Raw genomic sequence first — 23,558 nt, 5'->3', positions numbered from 1 at the left:
TGTTCGTCGTCAAGGTTTTGTGCTGAGCGAGTATAATTTTGTCCAAACTAATAGTAACTAATGACTCCAAGACGGTCAGGCGGGTGATGATATCTTCAATCCTGAACAGGCAGTGACGGTTCTAAATTTTCCTCTGAGACGGCGAGAGAGTGAGAAACAAGCAGAATAATGTATGAGTAAATTACTCAGCTACCCATTCAATTCGTTTTTCTAGTAGGCTGGTCTTCTCTGACGTATTAAGAGTGTAACTATGCATGTTTTGTGAGACCTATTGGCGAGAACTGAAAAGGGACTACACAGCCAGGAGGGGCCTGATACATGTAGGAATTTCACGAATTTGAACATTGAATGTATCGTGCGGGGTTGGATCAATGGCAGCCAAGAACTTGCTGCATGGTCTTCGGTCTCGGGGTCTGAAATTCGGGCGCAGAGCTGAAGCTGCCGTAAGGTAGTAACACTGCATGTGTTCCATGGATATTGGGCACAGTTGAGTCCACTTATGGTCGCAGCCAGCGTACATGCAGCACAAGCCGCTGTTATGGCCCAATCCTGGTGAATGTGACATGAGGCATTGGCTCGCCACGGTGATTGTGGTTTTGAATAGGCGCAGCAGCGAAAGAAATGAAATTCTACAGTCTACTCTTAGTTGCATTGATGTAAACGAGCTTGCCAACTTGCTAGAAACTGAGACTATATATATACATGTAATAATGCTTGGTACATATAGGTATGTACCCGCTTTTGTGAGGGGAACTACCTCTATTGTAATACGGTGTAACCTAAAAGTTGCGAGCTGAACATCCATCTGCAGCTGGATGGAGCAGCCAACCTACAAGTTGTGAGCTGAACATCTGCTGGCAGATGGAGCAATTACTCCAACGGTTGTGAGCTGAGTGAATGCAGGTAGATGGGGCAGCCATTGTATAGAGAAGGGTTTGGTTGTATTGATTCGATGCTTCGTGTCTCCATTCGGCTCACGCATGTGATATTGTCTACGGAATGCAATGGCCAATGACCTCAGACCGTCGCCGTCCATCCCGAACATACATATATGCGTTGGAAGTACATAAAAGGGCGGCATCATTGGCGGCACAGAGATCCCACAGAAGTGGATTTGCATGGTTTCACTCATCCCGAACCTGGGCGGGCACCAACCAGAGCAAGTATGAAGTAATAAGGGGAATCTTGAGTTGACATCAATTGGCTACGATTGACCACCGGCGCTGAGATTGATTACATTGCCTGATACGCACATGTCAATTGGGCGGTTTTCTACAGGCGCCAAGATGTTGTATGACCATGCAGAAACCCCTCATGAAAGGCGTGATGTTTTGAAAGCGAAGCCAGTTCTATAAAATGGCCATGTCGACGCTTCATGTTCTTTCTTCCTCTCTACACTTCAAGCCTTGAGCATTCTCATTCAGTGCCGCATAAATTCTTCTGTTCCTCATCTTCAAGATGGCCACCACATCCGACAATATCCCAGCTGCGGACCTCATCCTTAAACAGCCATCAGTCGTTGATTGGCAGCGAGACACTGATGATGCTCTTAGAAATGATGTCAAGGCCAGCGATCTTGATCCTGGTGTTTTGGATCTTGAGCTTCTCAGGTTGACCAAGTACCCTAAGAGATCCCAACAGTCACCAGTATCTGGAATACCTGATGAGTCTTTACACCACCCAGCCCCCGGTGGCGGCAACTTCCGCCAGTCCCCTGTACCTCTCAAGGGATTTCTGGGAACTCCTTACAGAGGCAGATCGTATGATATCGAGCCTCCAAAGAAGATTCCTGGGTCGCATCGTTCTGGGCAGTTTCATTCTGCTCCTGCGCTTGGAGGAGGAGAAGAAGAAGACGAAGACGAAGGCGACAGTGAACAAGGTGGAGATGACAAGAGTGACGATGCTTCAATGGAGCAGATCCTCGCTCTAGTGACTCAGCTCTACGGCAGAGTTGAGCGAAGGTGAGACCCAGAATTGACATTTTATTTATTCTATGCAAGACTAACACCCACATCCTAGTTACAATGCCTATCTGGACGTTGTTGAGGTTGAGCCAACATGGCCTCGGTTGCTCAACCTCGAACAAACCTCGGAAATGTTTGAATGGAGTACACAAGTACCAGATGGGAACGGCGGCTTCCTTGAATATCCTCCTCATCTCAAGGTTATCCCGAGTGAAGACGATGTCGGTCTGTTCAAGATCTTTGATAAGCTCGGCTTGATGGAGACGCAATGGATCATCAGCCCCTTCATTCCCGATTCCTGGTGGGGAGGCATTGTCGAAAAGGGTGCCGAGTGGATAATCAAGAGAATCAGACAAAAGACTGGAGACGTTACCGCCTGGGCTAACCAGGACCCAAACTTCAAGGCCCTCGAGTCCTACAACGAGTCGAATCGCAAGGCAGCGACAGATGTTGCAGAGGGCAGAAACATTGGTCTTCTTGGTGATTGGTATAGTGACCGCCGCTTTGCTGAACAGGCCTTCACCGGCACCAACCCAACGACGCTCGTGAATATCGCAAAGACGCCTGGAAATCTTCTTCAAGAGTTTATTGATACCGCCGAGCGCAAAGGATACAAGAAGTGGCATGAAAGGTTAAGCAAGGCCCAGTCCAACCCGGAATCCCTCTTTGTCCAGGACCACCGCCATTTCCGGGAGGCTTTTGGCGCGGCATCTGACGAGGAATTGAAACACCAAGAGCCTGGGTCTGAACTCAACTGGGCCTGTGCCGCTGTGACGCTCTTTGAGCTTCATGAGGACGGAAGACTCCACCCTGTCGCCATCGTGATTGACTACAAGATCAGCATGGAGAAGTCGGTCACCATATTCAACCACAGACTGGAGCCCCGCGAACCTGTTGGAACTGGCGCCGCCATCCCCGAGGAGGAGAGCGATTGGCCATGGCGATACGCAAAGAGCTGCGCCCAGGTCTCGGACTGGATGCGCCACGAGGTGGGCGTCCATCTGACTCGGGCGCACTTCATCGAGGAGGCCATCATCGTCGCAACGCGCCGCACGATTCGCATGGACAGCATCATCCACACCATTCTGTCGCCTCACTGGTACAAGACGCTGTCTCTCAACGCAGCCGCAAGAACCACGCTCGTCCCGCAGGTCATCAAGGACTTGGTCGGCATCAGCCCAACGTACCTTCAAAAGTACGTGCTCTACGAATTCGAAAACTTCGACTTCGTCAAGCACTACGTTCCCAACGACCTCAAAGAACGCGGCTTCCCCAACACCGCCGAAGGTCTGGCCGCTCCAAAGTACAAGAACTACGCCTACGCGAAGAACATGGTTTCCATGTGGGCGGTGATTCGCAAATACGTGTCAGCCATGCTCCTGACCACATACAACAAGGACACCGCCGATGCGGAAATCTCCAAAGACACCCACATTCAGAACTGGGTCAACGAAATCCGAACCAGCGGCAGGATCAAGTCTTTCCCCGACATCAAGACGCTGGACGCCCTCACCGACGCCCTCACCATGTGCATCCACATTGCCGCGCCGTTCCACACGGCCGTCAACTATCTGCAGAACTTCTACCAAGCGTTTGTGCCGGCCAAGCCCCCCGCCGTCTGCACAAAGCTGCCGGCGTCGCTGGAAGAGCTGCAGGGGTACACCGAGCCAGAACTCATCAACGCACTCCCCATTGGCCGCGAGCGGCAGTGGCTTCTGGCCGTGCAGGTGCCGTGGCTGCTCAGCTTCAAGGTCGCAGACGAGCGCAGCCTGCTCAAGTTTGCGTATTCGCAGTCGCGAAACTACCGCAGCGGCTGGAGCAAGAAGGCAAAGGCAATTCGTACGATTAGCGGCCAATTGCATGACGACCTCAAAGAGCTGGGAACGGAATTCGTCCTCACAAGTCAAGCCATGGACAAGGGAAGCATTCCCTACATGGTCATGGATCCAAACGTCACGGCTGTTTCTATTCTCATTTAAGCACTACCTACATATAGCAAAGCTACATATATTTTATTTGAAAGACTATAGCGTTTATTGAAAAGCCAGCACTTGCAAATGTGATACGCCGCATGTATTGAACAATTGGACATCTCTCTGAATTCCCCATAGAGCTGCGTCTGCAAACTGCATTTCATGTACTTTGTTTTATACAACTGGGCGCTGAGACAAGAGAAACAGGAGTATAATGTATTCATATGTTCCCTTTTGTAATACAAAAGCAACGCGACCCACGATATGAGGCTGTAAATGTCAGCGGAAAGCCTTGCAAGGCAGCAACGGGACGGAAGCGGGGCCATGTTACATGTATTCGGCGTACTTGCATCAATGCGTTGGCATAATCACTTGAATCTGTGCTGGATAGACTTCAAATGACAAGGAATGCGCATATTTTGGGGCATTGCTTACGCATGGGAGGCAGCTAATGCAGAGTAAGTAAACGATGAGAATGAGGGGTACCATTGGAAAACACCTAGATAAGTAACGATAAGTAAGTGTGTTGAAGTCATCGTATCTAGGAATATTAGACACACCTCATCCGCCCATTCGCTAAATAATTTTACGTTAAATCTGCTGTGGACCTACCACTCGAGCTTTCTCTACGCCTTTCATCCTTAGGGTGCAATGAAGCCTTCAATCCCTGTTGACGCCCTATGTGAAAAATGTCGCGAGTTGCCATGGGATACCTACCGAGAACTGCGGGAGAAGCCATCAAGCTTCATAGATGAAGCATATCCAATTGATCATCACAAATCCTTACGCCAACTTCGAAATTCTGCGGAAACTGGATGTCGTACATGCCAGATATTCTGGTTATACGCCATTGACGAAACCAAGACGGAAGTGGACACCGAGTTAGAACTAAAGTTTACGTGGAAGATTGGTGCATGGCCCCATGCTCAAGTAATAATAATAATAATTGAAGGTTCATCGCAGAGTTTCACGCGCGGGGGGTCTCGGAGGACAGCGCAAAACATAAGCATGGAGGGCTGCCAAATCGAGGCACATATTCGCGTGTATGTGGGGGAGCCAGCTTCATTCTCAAGTGATGACATTCCTTGTAAGTCGAGCAAGAAGTTTATGGGCTTTTCAAGAGCAAGAGTTCATTGGAACATAGCTAACAATATCCCCAGCGCTGAGGCATGAAGATTTTCTCGGTGATGGCTTAGAATATAGTTTCCGAAGCATCATCAAGCCGTGGGTGTATGACTGCATTAAAAACCACCATGGCTGTCGTCAGGTGCGCCAGCTCGGTTTTGGTAACTCTTCGCCTACCCGGTTGATAGATGTTGGTGCATCGCGCGAAGATATCGTTAAGCTTGTTGATACGGGTGGACTATCAAAGCCAGAGTATCTAATTTTAAGTTACTGCTGGGGAGCTTCAAACGATAAGTCAAAGACCACCCAAGCCAATATAGAGCAAAGGAAAGAATCAATCCAGATATCAGCACTACCTAAAACAATCCGCGATGCCATTACTGTCACAAGGCTTATGGGAGTGCAGCATCTCTGGGTTGATGCCATATGTATTATTCAGGAAGATACAGTGAATAAAGATGGTTTTCATGACGACTGGAAAACCGAAGCCGCCAAGATGGCGAGTTATTATTCCAACGCACTTTGCTGCATTTCAAACTTGGGCGCCGCAGATAGCTCTGAGGGGTTTCTGAAAGAAAAACAAATAGGCCTTCGGCAAGAGAGTCAACGAACAAGACACGGGCTGATTGAACTAGAATACTTTGAGCACCGAGGGCAAAGATTCAGAATCTACCTGCCAGGACTCACGCGAGATTGGAGCCAGGAGCACCAAAATTCTCCGTTGATGCGCCGCGCTTGGGCCCTTCAAGAATGGATCCTTTCTCGTCGAATTCTACATTTTACAAGAGCCGGGATATTCATGGAGTGCGGCGAGGGGATATGTCAAGAGAATGACCCTTTTCCAAAGCCAGCAGCAGCCTGGTATCAAACCCCGGATAACGGCATACGCAACGTCATGAGAGCATACTCCGGGATTCCTATACCTATAGGCTACGATATAGGCAATGCCCTGAGAGCATCTACCGGTATTCCGATAGGTGATTTGTGGACCAAGCTAGTCACTTTCTACTCTACGATGAATTTGACCAATCCTTCAGACTGCCTTATTGCTATTGATGGGATTACCCGTCTTATTTGCGCGAAATACAATGTCGGATGCTTTGCTGGCGTTCTCAGCTCTCACATTGCCCAAACGCTGCTTTGGAAACGAAAGAAGCTGACAGATGAAATCAACCCGACAGTCAGTTTTCCTAGCTGGTCATGGTCTTCAACAATGAAAGTTGGATTTCCAAAGTTTGATGACAAATGCACATCTTACGTTAAATGCACCGGCGATGGCTGCTTTCTCCTAACCGACCGGGTGGTGAATTACATCGACCCTTCTACGCGGCGATTCCCATTACAAGGCCCTCTATTGCACCTTTCCTTGAGTTACCGCCCATCTCGCTTGCCAGAGATCAATGACTGTCTCTTTTTCACCCACAGTAGTCCCATATGGAAAGAAGAGTCCATCAGTTTTTTCATGGACTCTGCAAAGGCATACCCTAAACTAAAGGAATGCGCCACAGACAAACAGAAAGAGGGACTATTAGGGCAATTGAGACTCTTAGTTTGTTTAAGAAGCTTTAAAACGCCTGGAAGGCGTCGTTATAGATCCACTAGCTCATATTATGGGCTAGTTGTAGAAAGATTGGAAGAGATGGGCGAAAATGCATACAGACGGATAGGGGTTTTCGAAGTGAGAATTCAAGAAAATGAAGAATCATATCATAATCTAGAGAGGTGGATGGCCGACATTGACTTGTTTTAGATTTAACCAACCAAACACTAAATACGTGTCGAATGAGGGCCTCAGCAAGTAGACCAAATCCTCACAAACCTCTATCTGTAGAGCCTCGTAGGCGAAAACTCTATATCTAGAATCAAGTATCCGGGCCAGTTCGCTACCATTTGAGTATTTCCGTCGCCTAGCAAGGCCCCATGTTACAGTGGAGGCTTATATAACCTCGATGAAAGTTAAGACGTTGTTTGGTGGTATGCTTGGATGCGCGACCGTGAATCTCCACGATGTGACCTGCTATGCCTTGGCCTGCATGCATTGATCAGGTATCTGGCAGGCAGATAGTTTTAGAATGCATATATCTAGCCATCTTTTTTTTCACAGAGGGTTTTATCTTAATGGCTGTATCATGTCACCAGTCACTTTCTGTATCGCCTACGTTCAAAACACAGCAAACTATTGAAGATTATTAGCTCAGTAGTAATGATTCTTCATAAAAAATTCGTATATCATAAAGTCTCGGCTTTATATAGGAACTATATCAGCCTACGTTGAGAGGTCAATTTCGTCTTACATATTCACGGCCATGATACGGCAGCATAAATCACTCCTGCTCAGGAAAGCCCGGCACAACAAAGTTTCTCCACTCAGACACACGGTGAGCGCCCCGTCCATATCCAGTCAATCCTGCAAGAGTTGATGATTTGGGTCTCTCACGCTCTTCGCCGCTACGCCGTGATCTGCGGCGGGGAGAGGGGAGCTCAGCCTCAGCACCGTCCATGCCTCCATAATAATACGGATCGTGTACAGATTTCGGTGCTGTTGTATACGCATTGTCGTAGTATGCATCCCCTCCAAAGGGATTCGGTCTCATCATTCCTGGCGGGGGCATCGCCGGTAATGGGGCATAAGCTGATGGTGGCGGTATAGCTCCCCTACCCATCGCGCCCATCGCCATGCTTATTCCCATATCTGTAGCAGCATCTCTCTGGTGTATAACATGAGGCCGCATAACTGGGGCTGGAGGAGAAGGTCCTGTCGATCGGCGCCCTGAGCGATTCTCCGACAGCCTATCAGCCAGGCGCTGCTCCATGGAGTTACTGCGCTGCGGACCTCTCGCACGATTGACCTCAGTAACATAGCCAGCGTAAGGCTGCGGCTGCTGGGCGATTGGGGCAGTGGTAGATAGGGCCGGCATACTTGTTCGTCTGTAATCCTCGGCCGGATGATACTTGCCGCCAGGGAATCCAAAGTCCATTTCATCTTCCTCTACATCTGGCGTCATGGGAGCAGAGATGGGAGCGAAAGGGTTCTCGCGCTCACGTTCACGCTCGCGATCCCGTTCACGATCCCGATCACGTTTTCGATTTCGGTCTCTCTTTCGGTCTCGATGGCGGTCGCGGCCATGACCGTGGTCTTCCTCGCGTTCCTCATCATGCTCACGGTCATACTCGTCTGAGTGCTGCATCCTCCTTGCTAAATCTCCATCGCGCTGCTCTTGGAGTCGGCGAAGGAGCATCTCCTCTTCATAGTTTTGAGGCCTTGGTCGCACGGGCATTGAGGTAGTAGGTCTAGAATATGTTCGCAAATCCTCCATAGAAATTGGTCTGTTGCTTCGAAGGATCTTTCGGAGATCTTCCGGAGGGATATTTAAATCATCCAATGCGTTGTTTTGCCATGGATTGCTTCCATTTTCGTAATTGAACCATGGGCAGCTACAACCTTTCCATTTGGTGCCGCATAGCATACAGAATTCGGCTCCACATCGACTTGATTATCAACAGTTAGTGACTGAGAAGATCTTTGGTGAGTTTATTAGCAAAGATCTCTATTAAAACTTACCATGTCATATGGTTGCATCCTTCTTTGAGTTCTACCATGGATTTGCACTTGTAGCATCTCTTCCAGCCTTCTTCCTTGGCTTGATCAAGGAATTTGTTGGTCTCTTCGTCACGAGGGCACTCAAGAGAGCTGTGCCACCTCGAACTGCACTTTGGACAAACTTTGGTGTTGCAACGACCACATCGGGCAACCCTTCTACCATCCTCGCCCCTATAAAAGCTGGTGGGTTTAATCCATTCACCGCATCGTTTTGATGGGCAGTAGACTCGGTTGCCTGTCGAATACTCGGCAAATTTGCGATTCCATGCCCTCTTGAAAGCATCATCAAACAGCTTATCAACATGCTTGAGTGGGATGTGAGCCTTTGTGCAGCAGCGTGGAGGCATGTGCTGCGGATCACGAATCGACATTTCAAAGTTGCGTTTCATGCACGCATTGCACATTCGGTGACCGCATTTGAGATCAGCTCCTTTTGATGGTGGCGTGTCTTCCATACAAATGACGCATGCAATGCTTGAATTGAGTTAGCTTCCATTATGCAGAATCATGGAACATCTAATTGAATTCTTACCCTTTTCGTTTATCCGACTTGGTTTGTTTTTCAAGTTGGAAAAACTTGTCTGGTGATGCAGGTCTAGAGAGAGTGTTGCCGAAGACATTGCCCAAGATGCGGGCTGGCCCGGACGTCGAGCCATTAAGACTGCGAGCCGATCGCATGGTGAATGATCTTCGAGGAAGAGGATCTCGATCCTCGTATGCCGACCCTGCCGACCTGTACCCTACGCCATCTCGTCCTGTCGACGTAGCACGCCTGGCCAATTTGTTATTGGAGCTAGAAGTGTCAACTTGGCCCGGGACAGGTGCATAGATAGGGATTACTGAAGGAACATACCTTTTCCTTGACGCCGCAGGTGGGCGCGATCCTTCTGGGCGCGAGCCTTCAATCGCATGTGTCAATTGATAACGTTGGGCCTTGTGGCGCGACTCGCTCCTCTCACGCACTCTGGAGGACTCTCGCGTGTGTGAAGAGGCCATTTCACTCGCCGATAGCGGTGAGTCAGAGTCTTGCTCGTTATCGGAATAATACCGCCGCGGCGTAAATCTTTTTCGGAAGCGGTCTCTCTCAATTGAGGAATCAAGATAATCGTCATGGCTTGGCACACGCCGTCTACTATGACGAGACGATGCGTCGGGCAATACTTCCTCCACCTCTAGACCATCATCTTCATCGCCGCCGTAGGATGAGACGCTAGGCGATCTGTGTGTTGAGGCCTCAGAGTACGCTCCAGGCATGAGTCGGCGTCGAGGATAGTTTGGAGAGGAGTGCCTCCTCGTACGTCGCGGAGGTCGTTGCTCGTTAGCAGACTCATCCTCTCCGTCGTACGAGTCCATCAGCGTGCCACTTGGTCGACGGTAAGCTTCCGAGGCGACTCTAGATAGACCCGGTTGCCATGGTGCGGCGTTAGAGCGGCCACCTGCAGCAACGGCTGCAGCAACGGCAGCAGCAGAAGTCGCCGGCGGGGGAGCGGGCGCAGAAGTATCTACGGCTTTTGAACTGCTGTGCTCTCGCCTGCGAGTCGTCAATTGCGGTTGTGACGGCGCCTGCGTCGGATCCAGTCGTCTTTGTATTGATACCGAGCCACGAGGGTGAGGTGGAGGAGCTGCATCGTCAGGCCTCTGGTTCCATTCACTTGGCTCGCCTGGTCTGAGCTTGCGCCGTCCAGACTTGACGGTAGCAGGACCATTATCTTGACCTGAATTCAGCCTCATATTGTGACGAGGGTTAAGAAATGGAGAGAATAGCCACGACGACCTATTTTTCGACGCCTGACCGTTCCGTGAGGCTTCCTCTGTTGCCTCACTGCTTCTGCGTTCGAATCACAACGAGCGGCAGAATTGGGATTCGAATCGATTGCCGCGCACTCACGGCGGCGGGGAAAGGTGAAAATAAAATAAAAAATAAGATCAAATCAAGCGTGGGCCTAGGCACGCACGTATACTCGCGCAGACACAGCAATAAAAAGGGAGCTGGATCTGAATGGATCCTCTCTTTCTGGCCTCTTTCGGAGCTCAGAAATCAAGGGGTGGAAGACGAGAGGGGGATTAGAGAAAGAGAAGATGGTGTAGTCGGTTTATGCAGGAGCGATCGCAAGCCTCGTGGGCCAGTCAGGAACGTCCACGCTGCACCAACTATAGCATCCCACAAGACTGTGATTGGAGTTGAGGGGTCACAGCGTGCATGACCAGCTTTGTCAGAACGCTGTTGGCGAGGATACCGAAGAAGCGCACAGAGCAGCGAAGCGATAGACGGTGAGATGAGGATGTAAATGATGGACAGGCCAGCAATGGAGAGAAAAACCCAGGAGGAAAGAAGAAAAAAAAGAAAAGGCGCAGCAAGGGAGACGCCGGCTTGTGTAGTTGTCAGAAGGCTGGGCTTGTAGGACTTTTGAGCGTGTTTCACTGGCTCGTCTTCACCCTCACAGCTGGTACAGTGCAAGAGATTTCTTGCGGCTTCTGGCCTGGAGGATGCGCCTAGCAAAGAGGAGCCACGCCCTAAAGATAAGCCGGCGCTCCAGAGGCTTTACCGACGTGGCAGTTGAAGCGTCAATTCTCGTCGGCCTTGGAACCGGAGACACGGGGCCTGCGTCTGCGAAACACCCACCAAACAGAGTGTGCAGCAGACAGAGCTAAGGCCGGCGCTTGCTGCGCAAGAGGGCAAAAAAAAGAGGGGAGACGAGAAAAAATACAGCGGGATGGAGACGGTTTAGATGGATTGAGAGAAGACTATGGCGTCGGCCAGCGCGCTGAACATGGACTGATTCAGCTTGGAGGAGATACAAAAGCTGCGATGTAGATTGAAGAAATGGACAAGGTCGACATGCTCTTGCAGAGATCAAATGGCGGTGGTTGGCATCCGTGATTATGGCAAAGGCTGAGGAACAGACATCACGTGTGGGGTTGGAGGGGAAGGTGCTGCCTGCCTTCCATTCCGTGCTTGCCCATGACAGAGTGCGCAGAGCGGGAAGCAGGTGCTACTGGGTGCTACTGGGTGCTACGAAAGGTGCAAGTGCCATTCCTATCACACATTATCCCGGCATATTGGCGTGTATTAGTAGCTCCAGCGCTTGATGGTTTCCTGGGCTCGTACAACGGCATCAACACCACCAGAGTCGCATGCAGGCGATGCGATAAAAGGCACACATCACCTTGCATGAGCAAATAGGATGCATGAACACATGCTGGTGCCCGCCATCACCACTGGCAGTGTTGCTGCTTGTTAAAGGGCACCTGCTGCTTGCCGTATGGCCCTCTGTATGGCACTATGGAGTACTGCTTCTTTCTATATCACCTCTCCTCTGCATTTCCTCTCTCGCCTCGAATCATCCGCCCGCCAGACGACTCGTGACCTCTCTCTTAGCCCCATCCACCAAGCGCTGGCAACATGACCTGACTCTCACAACCCCTTGTCTGCGCTGCTTCTGACTCCTCCCCTCCAATGCATCGCCTCCTCATGGGACACACCACTCGAGGCCCTCACGTGGAGACCTGAGCCGTCGAATCATCCGGCGTCAAGCCTCAAGCTAGTCGTGTGCGGCTCGGCCCCCTTGCGGCGTCGCCTCGCCGGCCCGCTGCCTCCACCGGGCGCCTCCAAAAAAAAAAAAAGTTCTGTACCTACTTTTTGCTTTCTGCGACCTGATGCTGGAGTCGGTTCCGAAGCCACGGTACGGGGATTTTCGGTAGGGGCTGTGCCTCTGGAAATCGGAAATGGTAATAAGGAGCAGCTCTTGTTTTGGGCATAATCGACGCATTTTCTCCAGACGGTGTGAATGAGGACTGGATTTACCCAAGCTGCCGTGTCCATGTATAAGAGGTGGGTGGCATTAGAGGTACAGCATTTCCAGATACGGTAAAATGCCTCCCAGGCGCCACCAGAACGTTCTTCTCAGCCCAGAGTGCAAGCAAATTCTAAGCCTCTTACGGCATACTTGTGGTGCCTCTGGCCTATTTATCCAGATAAACCACTCTGCTATGGATTACAACCACGACCTAGACAGTTACATTGGTAGCAATAAAATATTTAATTGGTGGGCTAACCTGGGTTACACACCCTCTCTAGCCGCCGGTAAGACCTCATCATGTTTACGATGCTCTACATGTATGTGGTCTTTCTTTGTGCCTGTTGATACAAGATTGTATGCAGTTGCACGACAGATATAGAGGCACCTGTGCATCCCCAAACAGCGCAGTTTCACATACACATTGGCATCGTGGCTGCCGTTTAGCGGGACTCAAGCACATTCAAGGAGAGATATGAGAGTTATGTGCCTGTAAAACCGGATGTTCGGATGGATACCAGTATAGCCGATTGAAAAGGTAATGTAAGGTGCAATGTGGGTAAATATATTGTTATGTAGAACATTGCTCATTGAGAGCATAATACAACCAATTGCCGTGGCAGAAACAAAGGCAGCATATAAGATAAAAAATGTATTTCGTCGTCAACTACATATATACAAATCGAATCGTGATGCTTAAACCAAACTATATACAATCCCATCGCATCATATCACATCGCATCGCATCATATAACAATTAAGTAAAATAAATAATAAATGCTTTATGGCTTAATGTTGGCCTGGTCAAACACCGCAGAGGTAATCTGTCCGGCAATATCAGCATACGCCACAAAGCCACCCAGCATGCCAGTCGCGGGATCGCGGTCGACAAAGACGACTCGGCCGTCGTCCTGCATACCGACGGCGAGCAGGTTGCCCTCCTTGTTGATGGAGAACTGGCGCGGGAACTGGCCGCCGGCAGGGACGATCTGGAGGAGTTCGAGCTCGCCGCTGGTGGGGTCAATCTTGAAGTTGATGAGCGGGTCGGAGGGGATGGTCTTGGAAGGATCGTCAAAGTCCGGGATGGTGGAGCTGTTCTCGGCGCGGGAAGAGACGATGAGGTAGTTTGTGTCAGGCTAAAGGAAAAAGAAAAGCAAAGCGTGTTAGCTTCAGATATTCTTCTACATATAGAACAAAAAAAAATATGCTGGCAGGAGGAGTGGTAAAAGTCAAATTCGGCGTCTTCAACTTACAGAGAGGACAACCTCAGACACGGCGTAGCTGCTGGGCTCGGCTGGGCCAGGACCGTGCGAGGGAATGCTGAAGAACTCGGTCAATTGGATCTTGCCCTTGGGGTAAGTGACTTCGTAGCCAATAATGGTGTTGCCCAGCTCAGTGACGAGATAGGCAAAAGTCTTGCTGCCCTTGACGACAAAGGCCAGGTGACGAGGACCCGAGCCAGGCTTGACGCTGACGGGAGTGATGCTTGTCAGCTTCAAGGAGTTCGGGTCGAAGGAGTAAAGGTGAATGAGATCCATGCCCAGATCCGGAACGAGCAGGAACTTCCCCGTGGGGTCAAGAACCGCCTCGTGAGGGTGAGGCGCATCCTGGCGATCAGGATCGGTTGGAGGGCCGGTCAGCTTGTAGTTGATGGTCTGGAGCAGCTTCAGATTGGTGGGATCGGACACATCCCATGTGGTGAAGGCAGAGCCACCGCTGTTTTGGAAGAAAAGATTCCTGTTAGCAAAGTCTTTTTTTCTCAACTGCTGCACAGCCAATAGATGCGTGCACTTACTAGTGAGCCATGGCCAGACCATGGCGGTTGTTGCCAAACACAACGCCGCTGACAGGGCCACCGGGCGTGGTAGTCTGGCCGAGCTTCTGCAGACTGCCATCACAAGCAGTCTTGAAAGTTGTCAGCGCACCACCGGGCGTGTTCAAGCCCTCGTTGATGCAGTACAAGATAGCATCGTTGTAGTCCAGAGTCAGCCACGAAGGGTTATCAGAGCAGCCCTGAGACACCGAGACGGGGCTCAGCTTCTGGATGCCCGTGTTCTGGCCGTGAGTGTAGTTGAGGGTCGTGACGGTCTGAGAGTAAGAAGAGACGTAGACCAGGCCAGCAGAGGCAAGATTGCCGGCGCAGAGCAAGGTCGAGACCAAGCTCTTTGCGAGATTACGACGGCTAGGCATTATATTAAGGGCTCAATTGATCAAGAGAGGGAAAAATTAATCAATTAGAGAGAATAGACAGTCAAGTCTAATTTATAGTGAGGGAAGGGAGAGAAGGAAGAAGAGAACGGCTGAGACACGGTCGTAGCCTTATATATAAGATCGGCATTGAGCTTCCCCCCGCAAATCTCCCAGGCGATCAGGTTACAATGCAGATCCTATTCCGCCACGTCAAAATAAGACGGTGACCCAAACAGCGCCCAAGGAAACAAGTACTACTCGCATAGGAAACAAAGCAACATGGAAAAGAAAAAAAAAAAAAAAGAGAGAGCTCCACAAGCTGTGACATATTCATCAAGGGGCTGATGACGAATAAGCATCAATCGTTACGGTGACATCGCCTGCCAAACCGGGAAGGAGGAAGCATCAGCTTTCGCTTTCGATGAGGCCGCTGACAACGTGGGGGGAAACTATTTGGGGGTTATACTGTAAGTCTGTTTGCTTTTTCCTTTGAGTCTTTTACTCGTTGCCTTGCTTTGTCTTGCTTAAACAAGCATTGGCATTAGCATAGCGTGTGTCCGTTTGTATTCTGAAAGACTTGGTGTTGCGGCATGTTACGTGACACAATTGAGGTTGAGGTGTGCCAACTCTGTTCAATACGGGGGTCTGCTGCTCTAGCGTCAATATCATCAAAACATATGGAAGTCAAGATATTTTAGCTATATGGAGAAGATGAACGGGCAGATCCACCCATTATCTCGGATAGGTTTGCTGAACATCATGGACATCATCCACCTATTACCTAGTATCTATATGTACCTAGTATGCATCTTATTTACAACTCTCGCCTCTTTAAAAGCAAAACTTAAAATGTTCATTCTGGCAAATACCTACCACACTGACACAACAAAGAAACTCCCACATTCCGTCACCGCCGGTCCCACCATCAGCTATTCGGCCCTGTAACTAACCTTTGCTCCATGCATGTCCTCTAGCGCCAATCAGATACGCCGCCTATTCCGGGGATCTCGTGAAAGCCGTGCCGTGCCAATTGGTTCATTGCTCAATTGAGACCGCGTTTTGTCTTTTGCGATAAAATATATTCTACAAGGACAGCCCAGCACAATGCTTTCGTTTATTCATATTCCACAGCATGTACTAAGTAATGTTCCAAGTGTAAAACTGCAATATTTTCCTTGCCAATCCCTCTCTCTACTCTCACTACTCTCACTATTCACTGGCTTTCAGTTGCAGATCACCACCAAAGGCAGCTCATCCGTCCACTGACCCCCACCAATCCCTCTCCTGGACTCAGCATCTCGGCGAAAGGCATCCGGATAACCCTCCTCTTATGCAAGGCACAATTCTGTGGGGGAGCAAGAGCTACAGCTGGAAGAGATATCCTACCAATAGGTAGATTTCGAGTAGTATTTCCCCCCCAATATTCACCAGCCGTTACCGTCAAGAAGACGGTCAACAAACTTGGCAGCGTGCATCAATGGCATGCCCCAACTACGTCTTCACTCACGCACTGGAAGTCCTTCGTGAAATTGCATGTTTTATATTTAAGCTTTGTCTACCATCTTTTTCTCATATCCTGACGCCTCCCTTTGGTATCATAATTCTTATCCTTTTCATCACTCGTTCTCTAAATGCTTTTTAAACAAAGTACTCCATACATCCAAGATTGTCGTTAAATTTTCTCGGGGGCCTCTTGATTGGCTGGTGTTGTTGCGCCCTTTGAGTGTGACATGCTGTAGGGTGCCTATAAAAAGGTATCTGTTAGAATCATCTTGCTGTAGAAAGAAATAACGGCGAATGCGTCAAGTGACTTACCAATACTTCCTTGGCATTGCAGATTCTCCATGCTAGCTTTCTCACGTTTCGGTCCGCCAGAACGACGGCCGGCGCAAACTCTACGCCAAACATTTCTCGGATAGCGTAGACGATTCTCTTGGCATATTTGCCGTCTCGCTCTACATGGCTGCCAAAACTCTCATCCACCGTGCTTGGTGCAATATCATCATCGCGGTCCAAGCAGTTTTGAATAATTGGCAGAAGAGACGACTCGATAGTCTTGGCGTACATGGCCTTGGTACCAACGTCAACCTCGATATCTTCTTCGGCGAACTTGCTAATTCGGATTTCAAAGGGCTCTGAAATGCTCATGACTGTGTGTCGTCCATCATGGTGGTATCTAAACTCAAAAACACCTTGTGTCCACCATAGCTTATCGCCCTGGAACACAACTTCGCCTTCCATCATATCAGGATCGGAAGGATCGTTTTTAGCCACAATGTGCTCTTTGACGAGGATACTGTTATTTGCCATTGAAGCATCGTAGGCGCCAGTGCATGTGGGAGTCCATCTGCCCAAAGATGAAACCTCCGTCGTCTCTCGTGAGCGATTGTCTGTTACCATGTAGAGGCCAATCCAGTCTTCTTTGCTGTGGTTCGCGGGGGCTCGCCACTTGACTCGCAAAGGGGCACCATATTCATAAGTCTTAGTTTTAACTGGCTTAGGGAACCGCCCTGAAAAACTCTCTTTGCCGGTAGCGCGTTCGTCAATGGTCGACTGAAGAGGCTGCGTTCCTTCAATGGCAAGGGAATAATGTTTTGGGTCCAAGCCTGCCAAGTCGGGCGCGATTCGAGTGATTGTGAGGCGAGCAGGTGCTACGTTAAAGAGAGCAGACGTATCTCGGACGATGGTCTTGACACCAGAAGTAAACTTGGGGCGGGCGCTGTCCAAAAAGTCTTCAACGAAATGCGAAGTTTCATCAAGGACCTTGTCGACACTTTGCTGCCATACTTTAACTGGGGGTGGCAATGATCGCTTGATGAATTTCGTAAGGCCTGCCTCTTCTCGCATGCTTCTTCCATAAATCTTCTGCATATGAGGTCGCTCGACGAGCGCAATGACCATGACATTTAGGATCTGCGTGACCAGGGCAACGATGAAGATGCCCCGGCTCCATGTGATGAGAGCAGCACCCCAGATGCCAGCAGTGCCAAACACTCTTTCTGGGTTATTCAGGAACCGGTAAATGGATGTATATGTGAGCTTGGCCTCGTGGTCAAAGAAGAAGTCGCCGCAGAACCATCCAAATTCGCCCAGTGAATCGTAGACGCTGAAAGCGGTCCATAGCTGCAGAGCAATCAATCCAGCTCCAAGAACGTGCTTGAAAAGGGCTAAACCGTAGCCCCAATCCTCAGGAGGGTTGTACATCTTCCAGCACGCGGCAACGAAGGCGGTGTTGCACATGATCATGCTGATGTGATACATAGCTTTCCACTGGCGCCAGGCCTCGCCGGCACTCTCGCCATACTTCAGAAAGTGACGGGTCCACATCTTAGTTTTAGATTGGCGATCCAACACGAAGCCCAGACCAGCGTGATACCAGAACCGCCATCCCAGTGCATGGGCGACGAAGAAAGCCTTCCACATAGCAGTGCTGGGAGTTGTAAAGGTGAGGATCGCGACGTATATCGGCAGAATGACGACAACGCAGTCGGGCACTCGGAATAGATCCATATTGTTTAGACCAACCAGATTGTGCACGGGTGCCGGCATATCCTTCTGGGATATAGAAGCAGATCGCATGAAGTCATTGTCCGCGGGGAGATCAAACGTCACGGTAGTAGCGGCCGGGCTCCGACTCACATTCTTTTCTCTTGGAGCAGGAGGGTTGTAGATTTTGTCAATGTGGGGGTTTTCCACCGTTACGAGGAACGCGAACTGGGCGAGGTGGGCGAGGATGGAGATGAAGAGCACCTCATAACTAGCGGCCATCATCGAGATACCGTAGTAGCCAGCGTAACCGATTGAGTACATGGGGTGGGGAGCCATCTCAAAGACGCCATCAAATGTGAGATCCTGGTCGATGAGGTAGAAGAAATCTCCCCAGTACCAGGCAAAGTCTTTGACAACGCGATGGGCATCAAGCTTAACCCAGAGGTTAAATCCGACAAGCGTAATACCGAGGAGCCATCGCGCGACTCCAATGAGCATGTTTTCGCCCTTTGGAGAGTGGCCACAGACAATGGCGAACAGACAATAAGACACGAAATCACACATCAAGATGAGATCAACGACTCTTCGGAAGACGAGCCAGGTGTTGTACTCGACGGGGGCTTTCTCGAACTCATAGTCTTCGGGGATCTTGGCTTCAAGCTCTCGCTTGAGCAGTTTGTACAACCATGGGCGGGGATTGTTGCCGGTGCTGGGATGCTCGAACAGCTTCCATCGCTGAGCCCAGGTGATGAGGCGCCGGTGGTGAGATTGTATGTGCAGCAGGATGCCGATTCCAACATTGTAGCAGGCTCTCCAAAATAGGAAAAGGGCTGCAAATACGGGGCGCTTGTAGCCAGTCGGAAGGAAGTACGCCGCCAGAATATGCAATGCTAGGATAGCCAATACAATAGCATCTGAAAGGTTCTTGGGCTGTCGCGGGTCAAGAAGCTGTGAAACCATGTCATGCGTGGTTGGCACGACGAATACTATTCCAATTAAAAGGCACTGATCAGCTCCATGTCGGGCTGTGACAGTCGAACGGGCCAGTGCTGCGGCATCACTCACCTGTGCCATCTGGCGTCCGGCCAAAGGTCTTCTTTGGTTTGTTAATGCCACCATCTTGGACAGCCTGGTCAGCTGCCAGCGGCTCCATTGGCGTCGTAGAGCCGGGGCTAACACCATCGCTCTCGTTCAGCGAAGCCTCGTGGACTTGCCGGTGCCGCAGCTCAGCACCTCCGGCTGAGATGTCAGCGGCCGTGCTCATTGTGAACGATGTTGAAGATCGTCCAAGTGGGCCCAGTCGACAAAGAGGTTGAAAGACAAAGAAGCGGAAGAAATACGAAAGAACAGCAAGCAGAGCGAGAAGAATTGCGAGCTTGCGGACTATTTAACTGAGCCTTTCTGCACACAGCCGGGACGTCCAATCACGGGCGGCAGGACAGTTTGTTGAGAAGCGGCTGCAGGGCCCTTTCTGGCTCTTTTGATTGCAGGGCGGAGCCACCAATCCGGAGTCTAGAAGCGAACTGATCTTCGGGCTAATATCGAGCGCGAAAGGTGTTCACTTGGAGGCCCTCTTATTATCTCACTTGTGCGCAGCAGTCTCTTGGATCGTCAGCAATTGGATTGATACGACACGCGGTTGACGCCCGCCGATATAGAGCCAGTAAAACGGCGCTGTTGAATGCCGCTTTTCTTTACTATTCAGAGTTGAGAGAAGGAAACTGGCGGAAGACACGAGAAAGCTAATAATACCAGCTGTCTTGTGACCTGTGACCGGCTCTGGGAAGGGGGCGCCGTAGATACCGAACACATGCCAGTGGCCAATGGCCGGGCAGTGTGGGGAGACAGCCTTAGCACTAAAGACCGCTGGCAGGTTGATGTCAATAGCGGGGAGCCCACTGGAGCTGTTGGCAGCAGAGCCCCCTAATGCAAACGTTACTATCGGCTAGAGGAGGCATTGGCGCCAATACGAAGCATGTACAAGCTTCGACATTTACTTGAGCTGTCACCCTCTCTAGGAAGACAGCCGTCTGCATTTTTATATAGCCTTGCAGCGGCAAATCAATTGAAGCTTAAAATTAGTCGTCTAGGGGCTGTATACCGATAGCATCGTCTGGTCGCGTGAGGAATGCGGCCAACAATGTGATTTCGTGGTATGAGTGCTCCATAGTAGCATTGGCAAGCCAGGATAGAGTCTAGCCCGCTATGACGAATGCTGCTAAGGAAAAAATTAGGACGACGAGACGACAGACATGTGAAAGTCAGGATCCTGGTCTGCAATGCGCCAAATCGATTGGCTCGAGGACCCCCACATCTGCCCAACAGATGCAAACCCCACTACTCCGTACTCCAGAGGGCTTTGTTCACATAAGCGAGCTACCTGCTGCCATAATCCCGGTTTCCACTCAAGGCGGAGAGCGATAGGTGCTGGATCAGTACTAGGCATATGTAAGCTCCAAGTACTGTATGTATAATCGCTATTCTGTTATCTACTAAAGGAGCCTTGTATTCAAATTGGGGGGCCTTATCTACTAGGAAGTGCCCCTTATTCGAAGACCATTTAGGCGTTTCATATACATGTAATTCCAGTAAAAGAGGAACGAATCAGAGGGGCCGCCAATACCATACGTAGCTGCCATTCGTTCGAATAAGTAGTAACCCGTAGCCAGCAAATTCGGTACTTGTTCTTACAGTAGTCCGTATATTTATATACAAATCTGCAGATATTCAATCTCACTTTGAATTTGCTGGCTACTTCCGACACCCTGATGCTTGCCTAAAGAGCGGCCTACCACAAAATTCAAATCAAATCAGTTACAGACCCGCATTCATAGACATCTTCGGTAGCCATGTAAAAAGAAGACACAATTTCAGCTATTCAGCAAAATAGTCATAGCAAATGCATTACCATATCTCCCTAACCGTCCCGCAACAAGAGAAAACAAGGCCCTTTGCAATTTTTCCCTTACTGAGCCTTCTTGGCAAACTCCACCCTGAGAATGAGATGCTTGAAACCAAATCCGTCCATCTTGTTGCATGCTGTGACAGCATCGCTGTGGTCCGCAAAGCTGATGAAAGCAAAGCCCTTGGCCATGCCGGTTTCCCGGTCCTTGGCAAGGAAGACTCTGGTGACGCGACCGAAGCGCTCGAACATATCGCGCAGTTCTGACTCTTCCGCCATCTCGGAGACCTGTTTAGGAAAGAAAAAAAAGTCATGTTAGCAAAATTGCACATGTTTGAATATAAAATTGAAAAAGTGATAAAACGTACGTTGGTGACACGGAGTGTCGCAAAGTCGTCTCTCTCGCCGAATTTTGATCCACCCATGCGCTCTCCAGCTCCACGGTCGCCACGCAGAGCAGGGGGAACGTATGAGCCCTTCTTTCCAGCACCGGCAGCACCAGCAGCAGCTGCCACATCGTCCACCGGGGGTGCATCGGCGCCGCTCGTCTCGCCAACAGGCGCCATCGTGTCCTTGTAGGGACACCTGGCTGTAAAGTGCCCGCCATTGCAGATACGGCACTTGACCTGCTTGTCCTTGAGCTGGGCCTTCATGGCCTGGGCGTTCTGGTCGGTGCTCTCCTCCTTGGCATCCTTACGCCAGGAGACGCTGGGTCGGAAGATGATGTTCTCGCCGACGGAGGTGGTGTCGGGGGCAGGGCCCGCGGGGTCTTTGGCGCTCAGGCCGAACTTGGGCCACGTTTTTCGGTGCGCGACACGGGGGTTGACTGTCTCGGTTTGGGTGATGTAGCGGATGCGACGAGTTGTCTTGACCTTCTGGCCCTGGTCATTGTATCGGTAGGTGATGATGGTCTTAGTACCATCCTTGTTAGAGATGGTCTGAGGAGGGGGGAGTTCGGAGGAGGTCTCCTCGATGTCGTCGTCGTCGGCCCAGTCATGCCTATTTTTTCGCGAGGTGGTGGGGTTAGCGAGGCTCCGTGAGGTTGAAGTTGGCAACAATGGCGGCCACTCACTTGGCCTTGGGCGGCGCTGCGGTTGCGGAAGCCATGTTGACTGCCTGCTATGAATCAATTATTTCGTTGATTCAATATTTTCAGCCTTGCTGGGTCGTCGACGTGTGCCGCGTCGGCTGTAGTGACTCTACAAGGGGCTGATTTTGAGCGTGGGGTTTCTTCGTCGAAACAATCCAGCGAATTTCTCAACTTTTGGTGCGGTTTGCATTTTCTGGTGGCGAAGCCACATGTGGCTGCGAGTTTCAGTCACGTGGTTCTTATCTTATCTTCGAGAGCTTCCGGGTAGGTCACAAGCTCCTCTGTAGCCGGCGCCGACAATTCCACATGTGGCGCTACCTCAAGCCTATTACAGGCAAAATCGAATGAGAGCAAGCCTAACAAAGGGCTCTCCGTCGTCGCCGAACGCCCCCGTGGTTTGTCGTAATCGACTGTGGCGCCCATATGACTTGCGTTGCGTAATGCTCAAACAAGCCGCAATGGAAGAGAGCATTAGGTTTGCCGCGAAGCCGAGGCGGCCAGAACCATAAGGTTTTGGTCATGCGATGGCCGCGATGGCCGGCTTGTTTTATAACACCGCCCGTTCTCTCTCTCCTGTCTTATCTTGGCTGCTATTTTGAACTATTCCTACTAGTTCATTCGTTTTGCCTTCCCTCAGTCGTTTTTCTGGTGATACGTGATAGCGTCCAGACAGTAAAACCATGGCTCCCAAAAATACCAACAGAGGCGATCAGCCCCCGGCTTACGGAGAGACATCTCAATCACCCCAACCGCCCCAACCAGCGTACGGAAGAGATGGGGGTTATTTTGGCTACGATCAGAATCAGAACCAGCCAAACTATTATCAACAGGGCATCCAGAGCCCTCAAGGCCAGCAGGCATACTACCAGCCTGGTCCGCAAATGAGCTATTATAACCAGCAGCAAGGCCCTTTTCCTGGCCAAGGCCAATATCCCGGCGGAGGTCAATATCCAGGCCAAGTACAGTATCCCCAGGGACAAAATACTTATGTTCAATACCCTCAAGGCCAATACCCCCAAGGTCAATACTATCAAGGATATCAGCGGCCAGGATATGTCTCAAATCGACCTCCAAATAATTCAAGTACTGGTTTCTGGGAAGGCTTAGCAATTGGCACGGCTTGCTGCTGCTGTCTGGATTGTTTATTGTGTTAATCTGTTTGAAAAAGATGAGTATAACGTAAGACTACCGAGTTTTGTTTGTCTTTCTTCCCTACTCTTCCAATGTACGTTGTCCATTTAATATCTCACGTCAAAGATATTAATGTCTTTGGCAGGGACGTTGGGAACAAATAATGGGTGGAGATCTGGTTTTTCGGGCTCGGAGTTGAATGGAATTGGCATATGGAGCCTAGAAGCGGCTGGCCAGTGGATAGGAATGGTGGATATGGCGTCTGGCGCAAGGACGAAGTCTGGTCCCGTGTTTTC

General features: G+C 50.2%; 7 protein-coding genes across 7 annotated transcripts; 2 read left to right on the top strand and 5 right to left on the bottom strand.

Annotated features, from left to right (window-relative positions):
* Positions 1 to 1,386: 1,386 nt before the first annotated feature.
* On the top strand, positions 1,387 to 4,383 carry TrAFT101_000974 (uncharacterized protein). The gene is made up of 2 exons (XM_024899213.2): positions 1,387 to 1,961; positions 2,020 to 4,383. Exons 1-2 carry the CDS (start codon positions 1,459 to 1,461, stop codon positions 3,941 to 3,943), a joined length of 2,427 nt encoding a protein of 808 aa, XP_024765210.2. The 5' UTR covers positions 1,387 to 1,458; the 3' UTR covers positions 3,944 to 4,383.
* A 562-nt stretch (positions 4,384 to 4,945) lies between these two features.
* TrAFT101_000973 (uncharacterized protein) lies at positions 4,946 to 7,230 on the top strand (the record flags this gene model as incomplete). The annotated part of the gene is made up of 2 exons (XM_024903325.2): positions 4,946 to 5,024; positions 5,098 to 7,230. 2 exons carry the CDS (start codon positions 4,946 to 4,948, stop codon positions 6,810 to 6,812), a joined length of 1,794 nt encoding a protein of 597 aa, XP_024765209.2. The 3' UTR covers positions 6,813 to 7,230.
* Positions 7,231 to 7,252: 22 nt separating this feature from the next.
* On the bottom strand, positions 7,253 to 11,595 carry TrAFT101_000972 (uncharacterized protein). The gene is made up of 4 exons (XM_024909414.2): positions 9,517 to 11,595; positions 9,196 to 9,456; positions 8,625 to 9,137; positions 7,253 to 8,551 (listed from the first exon to the last, which is right to left on the bottom strand). The coding sequence occupies exons 1-4, from the start codon at positions 10,392 to 10,394 to the stop codon at positions 7,387 to 7,389; spliced, it is 2,817 nt and encodes a 938-aa protein (XP_024765208.1). The 5' UTR covers positions 10,395 to 11,595; the 3' UTR covers positions 7,253 to 7,386.
* Positions 11,596 to 13,119: 1,524 nt separating this feature from the next.
* Positions 13,120 to 14,965, bottom strand: TrAFT101_000971 (uncharacterized protein). The gene is made up of 3 exons (XM_024903323.2): positions 14,256 to 14,965; positions 13,714 to 14,176; positions 13,120 to 13,596 (listed from the first exon to the last, which is right to left on the bottom strand). The coding sequence occupies exons 1-3, from the start codon at positions 14,648 to 14,650 to the stop codon at positions 13,243 to 13,245; spliced, it is 1,212 nt and encodes a 403-aa protein (XP_024765207.2). The 5' UTR covers positions 14,651 to 14,965; the 3' UTR covers positions 13,120 to 13,242.
* Positions 14,966 to 16,172: 1,207 nt separating this feature from the next.
* Positions 16,173 to 19,844, bottom strand: CHO2 (phosphatidylethanolamine N-methyltransferase). The gene is made up of 3 exons (XM_024905953.2): positions 19,205 to 19,844; positions 16,466 to 19,125; positions 16,173 to 16,394 (listed from the first exon to the last, which is right to left on the bottom strand). Exons 1-3 carry the CDS (start codon positions 19,401 to 19,403, stop codon positions 16,323 to 16,325), a joined length of 2,931 nt encoding a protein of 976 aa, XP_024765206.1. The 5' UTR covers positions 19,404 to 19,844; the 3' UTR covers positions 16,173 to 16,322.
* Positions 19,845 to 20,702: 858 nt separating this feature from the next.
* On the bottom strand, positions 20,703 to 22,283 carry EIF3G (Eukaryotic translation initiation factor 3 subunit G). The gene is made up of 3 exons (XM_024902294.2): positions 22,114 to 22,283; positions 21,410 to 22,040; positions 20,703 to 21,329 (listed from the first exon to the last, which is right to left on the bottom strand). The coding sequence occupies exons 1-3, from the start codon at positions 22,146 to 22,148 to the stop codon at positions 21,105 to 21,107; spliced, it is 891 nt and encodes a 296-aa protein (XP_024765205.1). The 5' UTR covers positions 22,149 to 22,283; the 3' UTR covers positions 20,703 to 21,104.
* Positions 22,284 to 22,764: 481 nt separating this feature from the next.
* Positions 22,765 to 23,474, bottom strand: TrAFT101_000968 (uncharacterized protein; the record flags this gene model as incomplete). The annotated part of the gene is made up of 2 exons (XM_066126208.1): positions 22,765 to 23,286; positions 23,382 to 23,474. The coding sequence occupies 2 exons, from the start codon at positions 23,472 to 23,474 to the stop codon at positions 22,765 to 22,767; spliced, it is 615 nt and encodes a 204-aa protein (XP_065982307.1).
* Positions 23,475 to 23,558: the final 84 nt, after the last annotated feature.

This window comes from Trichoderma asperellum, chromosome 1 (assembly GCF_020647865.1).
Source record: "Trichoderma asperellum chromosome 1, complete sequence".
NCBI classification, from domain to species: domain Eukaryota; kingdom Fungi; phylum Ascomycota; class Sordariomycetes; order Hypocreales; family Hypocreaceae; genus Trichoderma; species Trichoderma asperellum.
This window is presented reverse-complemented; position numbering and strand designations above follow the sequence as displayed.

Excerpts from the sequence above, each read along its gene's own strand:
- TrAFT101_000974 (XM_024899213.2), top strand. The coding sequence starts at position 1,459 with ATGGCCACCACATCCGACAATATCCCAGCTGCGGACCTCATCCTTAAA. Across the intron at positions 1,962-2,019 it reads TACGGCAGAGTTGAGCGAAG|TTACAATGCCTATCTGGACG; the intron begins GTGAGACCCAGA and ends CCCACATCCTAG.
- EIF3G (XM_024902294.2), bottom strand. The coding sequence starts at position 22,148 with ATGGCTTCCGCAACCGCAGCGCCGCCCAAGGCCAA. Across the intron at positions 22,041-22,113 it reads GCAGCGCCGCCCAAGGCCAA|GCATGACTGGGCCGACGACG; the intron begins GTGAGTGGCCGC and ends GCGAAAAAATAG. Across the intron at positions 21,330-21,409 it reads CGACACTCCGTGTCACCAAC|GTCTCCGAGATGGCGGAAGA; the intron begins GTACGTTTTATC and ends TTTCCTAAACAG.
- CHO2 (XM_024905953.2), bottom strand. The coding sequence starts at position 19,403 with ATGAGCACGGCCGCTGACATCTCAGCCGGAGGTGCTGAGCTGCGGCAC. Across the intron at positions 19,126-19,204 it reads CCGGACGCCAGATGGCACAG|TATTCGTCGTGCCAACCACG; the intron begins GTGAGTGATGCC and ends TAATTGGAATAG. Across the intron at positions 16,395-16,465 it reads GCAATGCCAAGGAAGTATTG|GCACCCTACAGCATGTCACA; the intron begins GTAAGTCACTTG and ends ACCTTTTTATAG.
- TrAFT101_000971 (XM_024903323.2), bottom strand. The coding sequence starts at position 14,650 with ATGCCTAGCCGTCGTAATCTCGCAAAGAGCTTGGTCTCGACCTTGCTC. Across the intron at positions 14,177-14,255 it reads GGTCTGGCCATGGCTCACTA|CGGTGGCTCTGCCTTCACCA; the intron begins GTAAGTGCACGC and ends CTTCCAAAACAG. Across the intron at positions 13,597-13,713 it reads TGTCTGAGGTTGTCCTCTCT|CCTGACACAAACTACCTCAT; the intron begins GTAAGTTGAAGA and ends TTTTTCCTTTAG.
- TrAFT101_000972 (XM_024909414.2), bottom strand. The coding sequence starts at position 10,394 with ATGAGGCTGAATTCAGGTCAAGATAATGGTCCTGCTACCGTCAAGTCT. Across the intron at positions 9,457-9,516 it reads CCTGCGGCGTCAAGGAAAAG|CTCCAATAACAAATTGGCCA; the intron begins GTATGTTCCTTC and ends TGACACTTCTAG. Across the intron at positions 9,138-9,195 it reads AAGTCGGATAAACGAAAAGG|CATTGCATGCGTCATTTGTA; the intron begins GTAAGAATTCAA and ends ACTCAATTCAAG.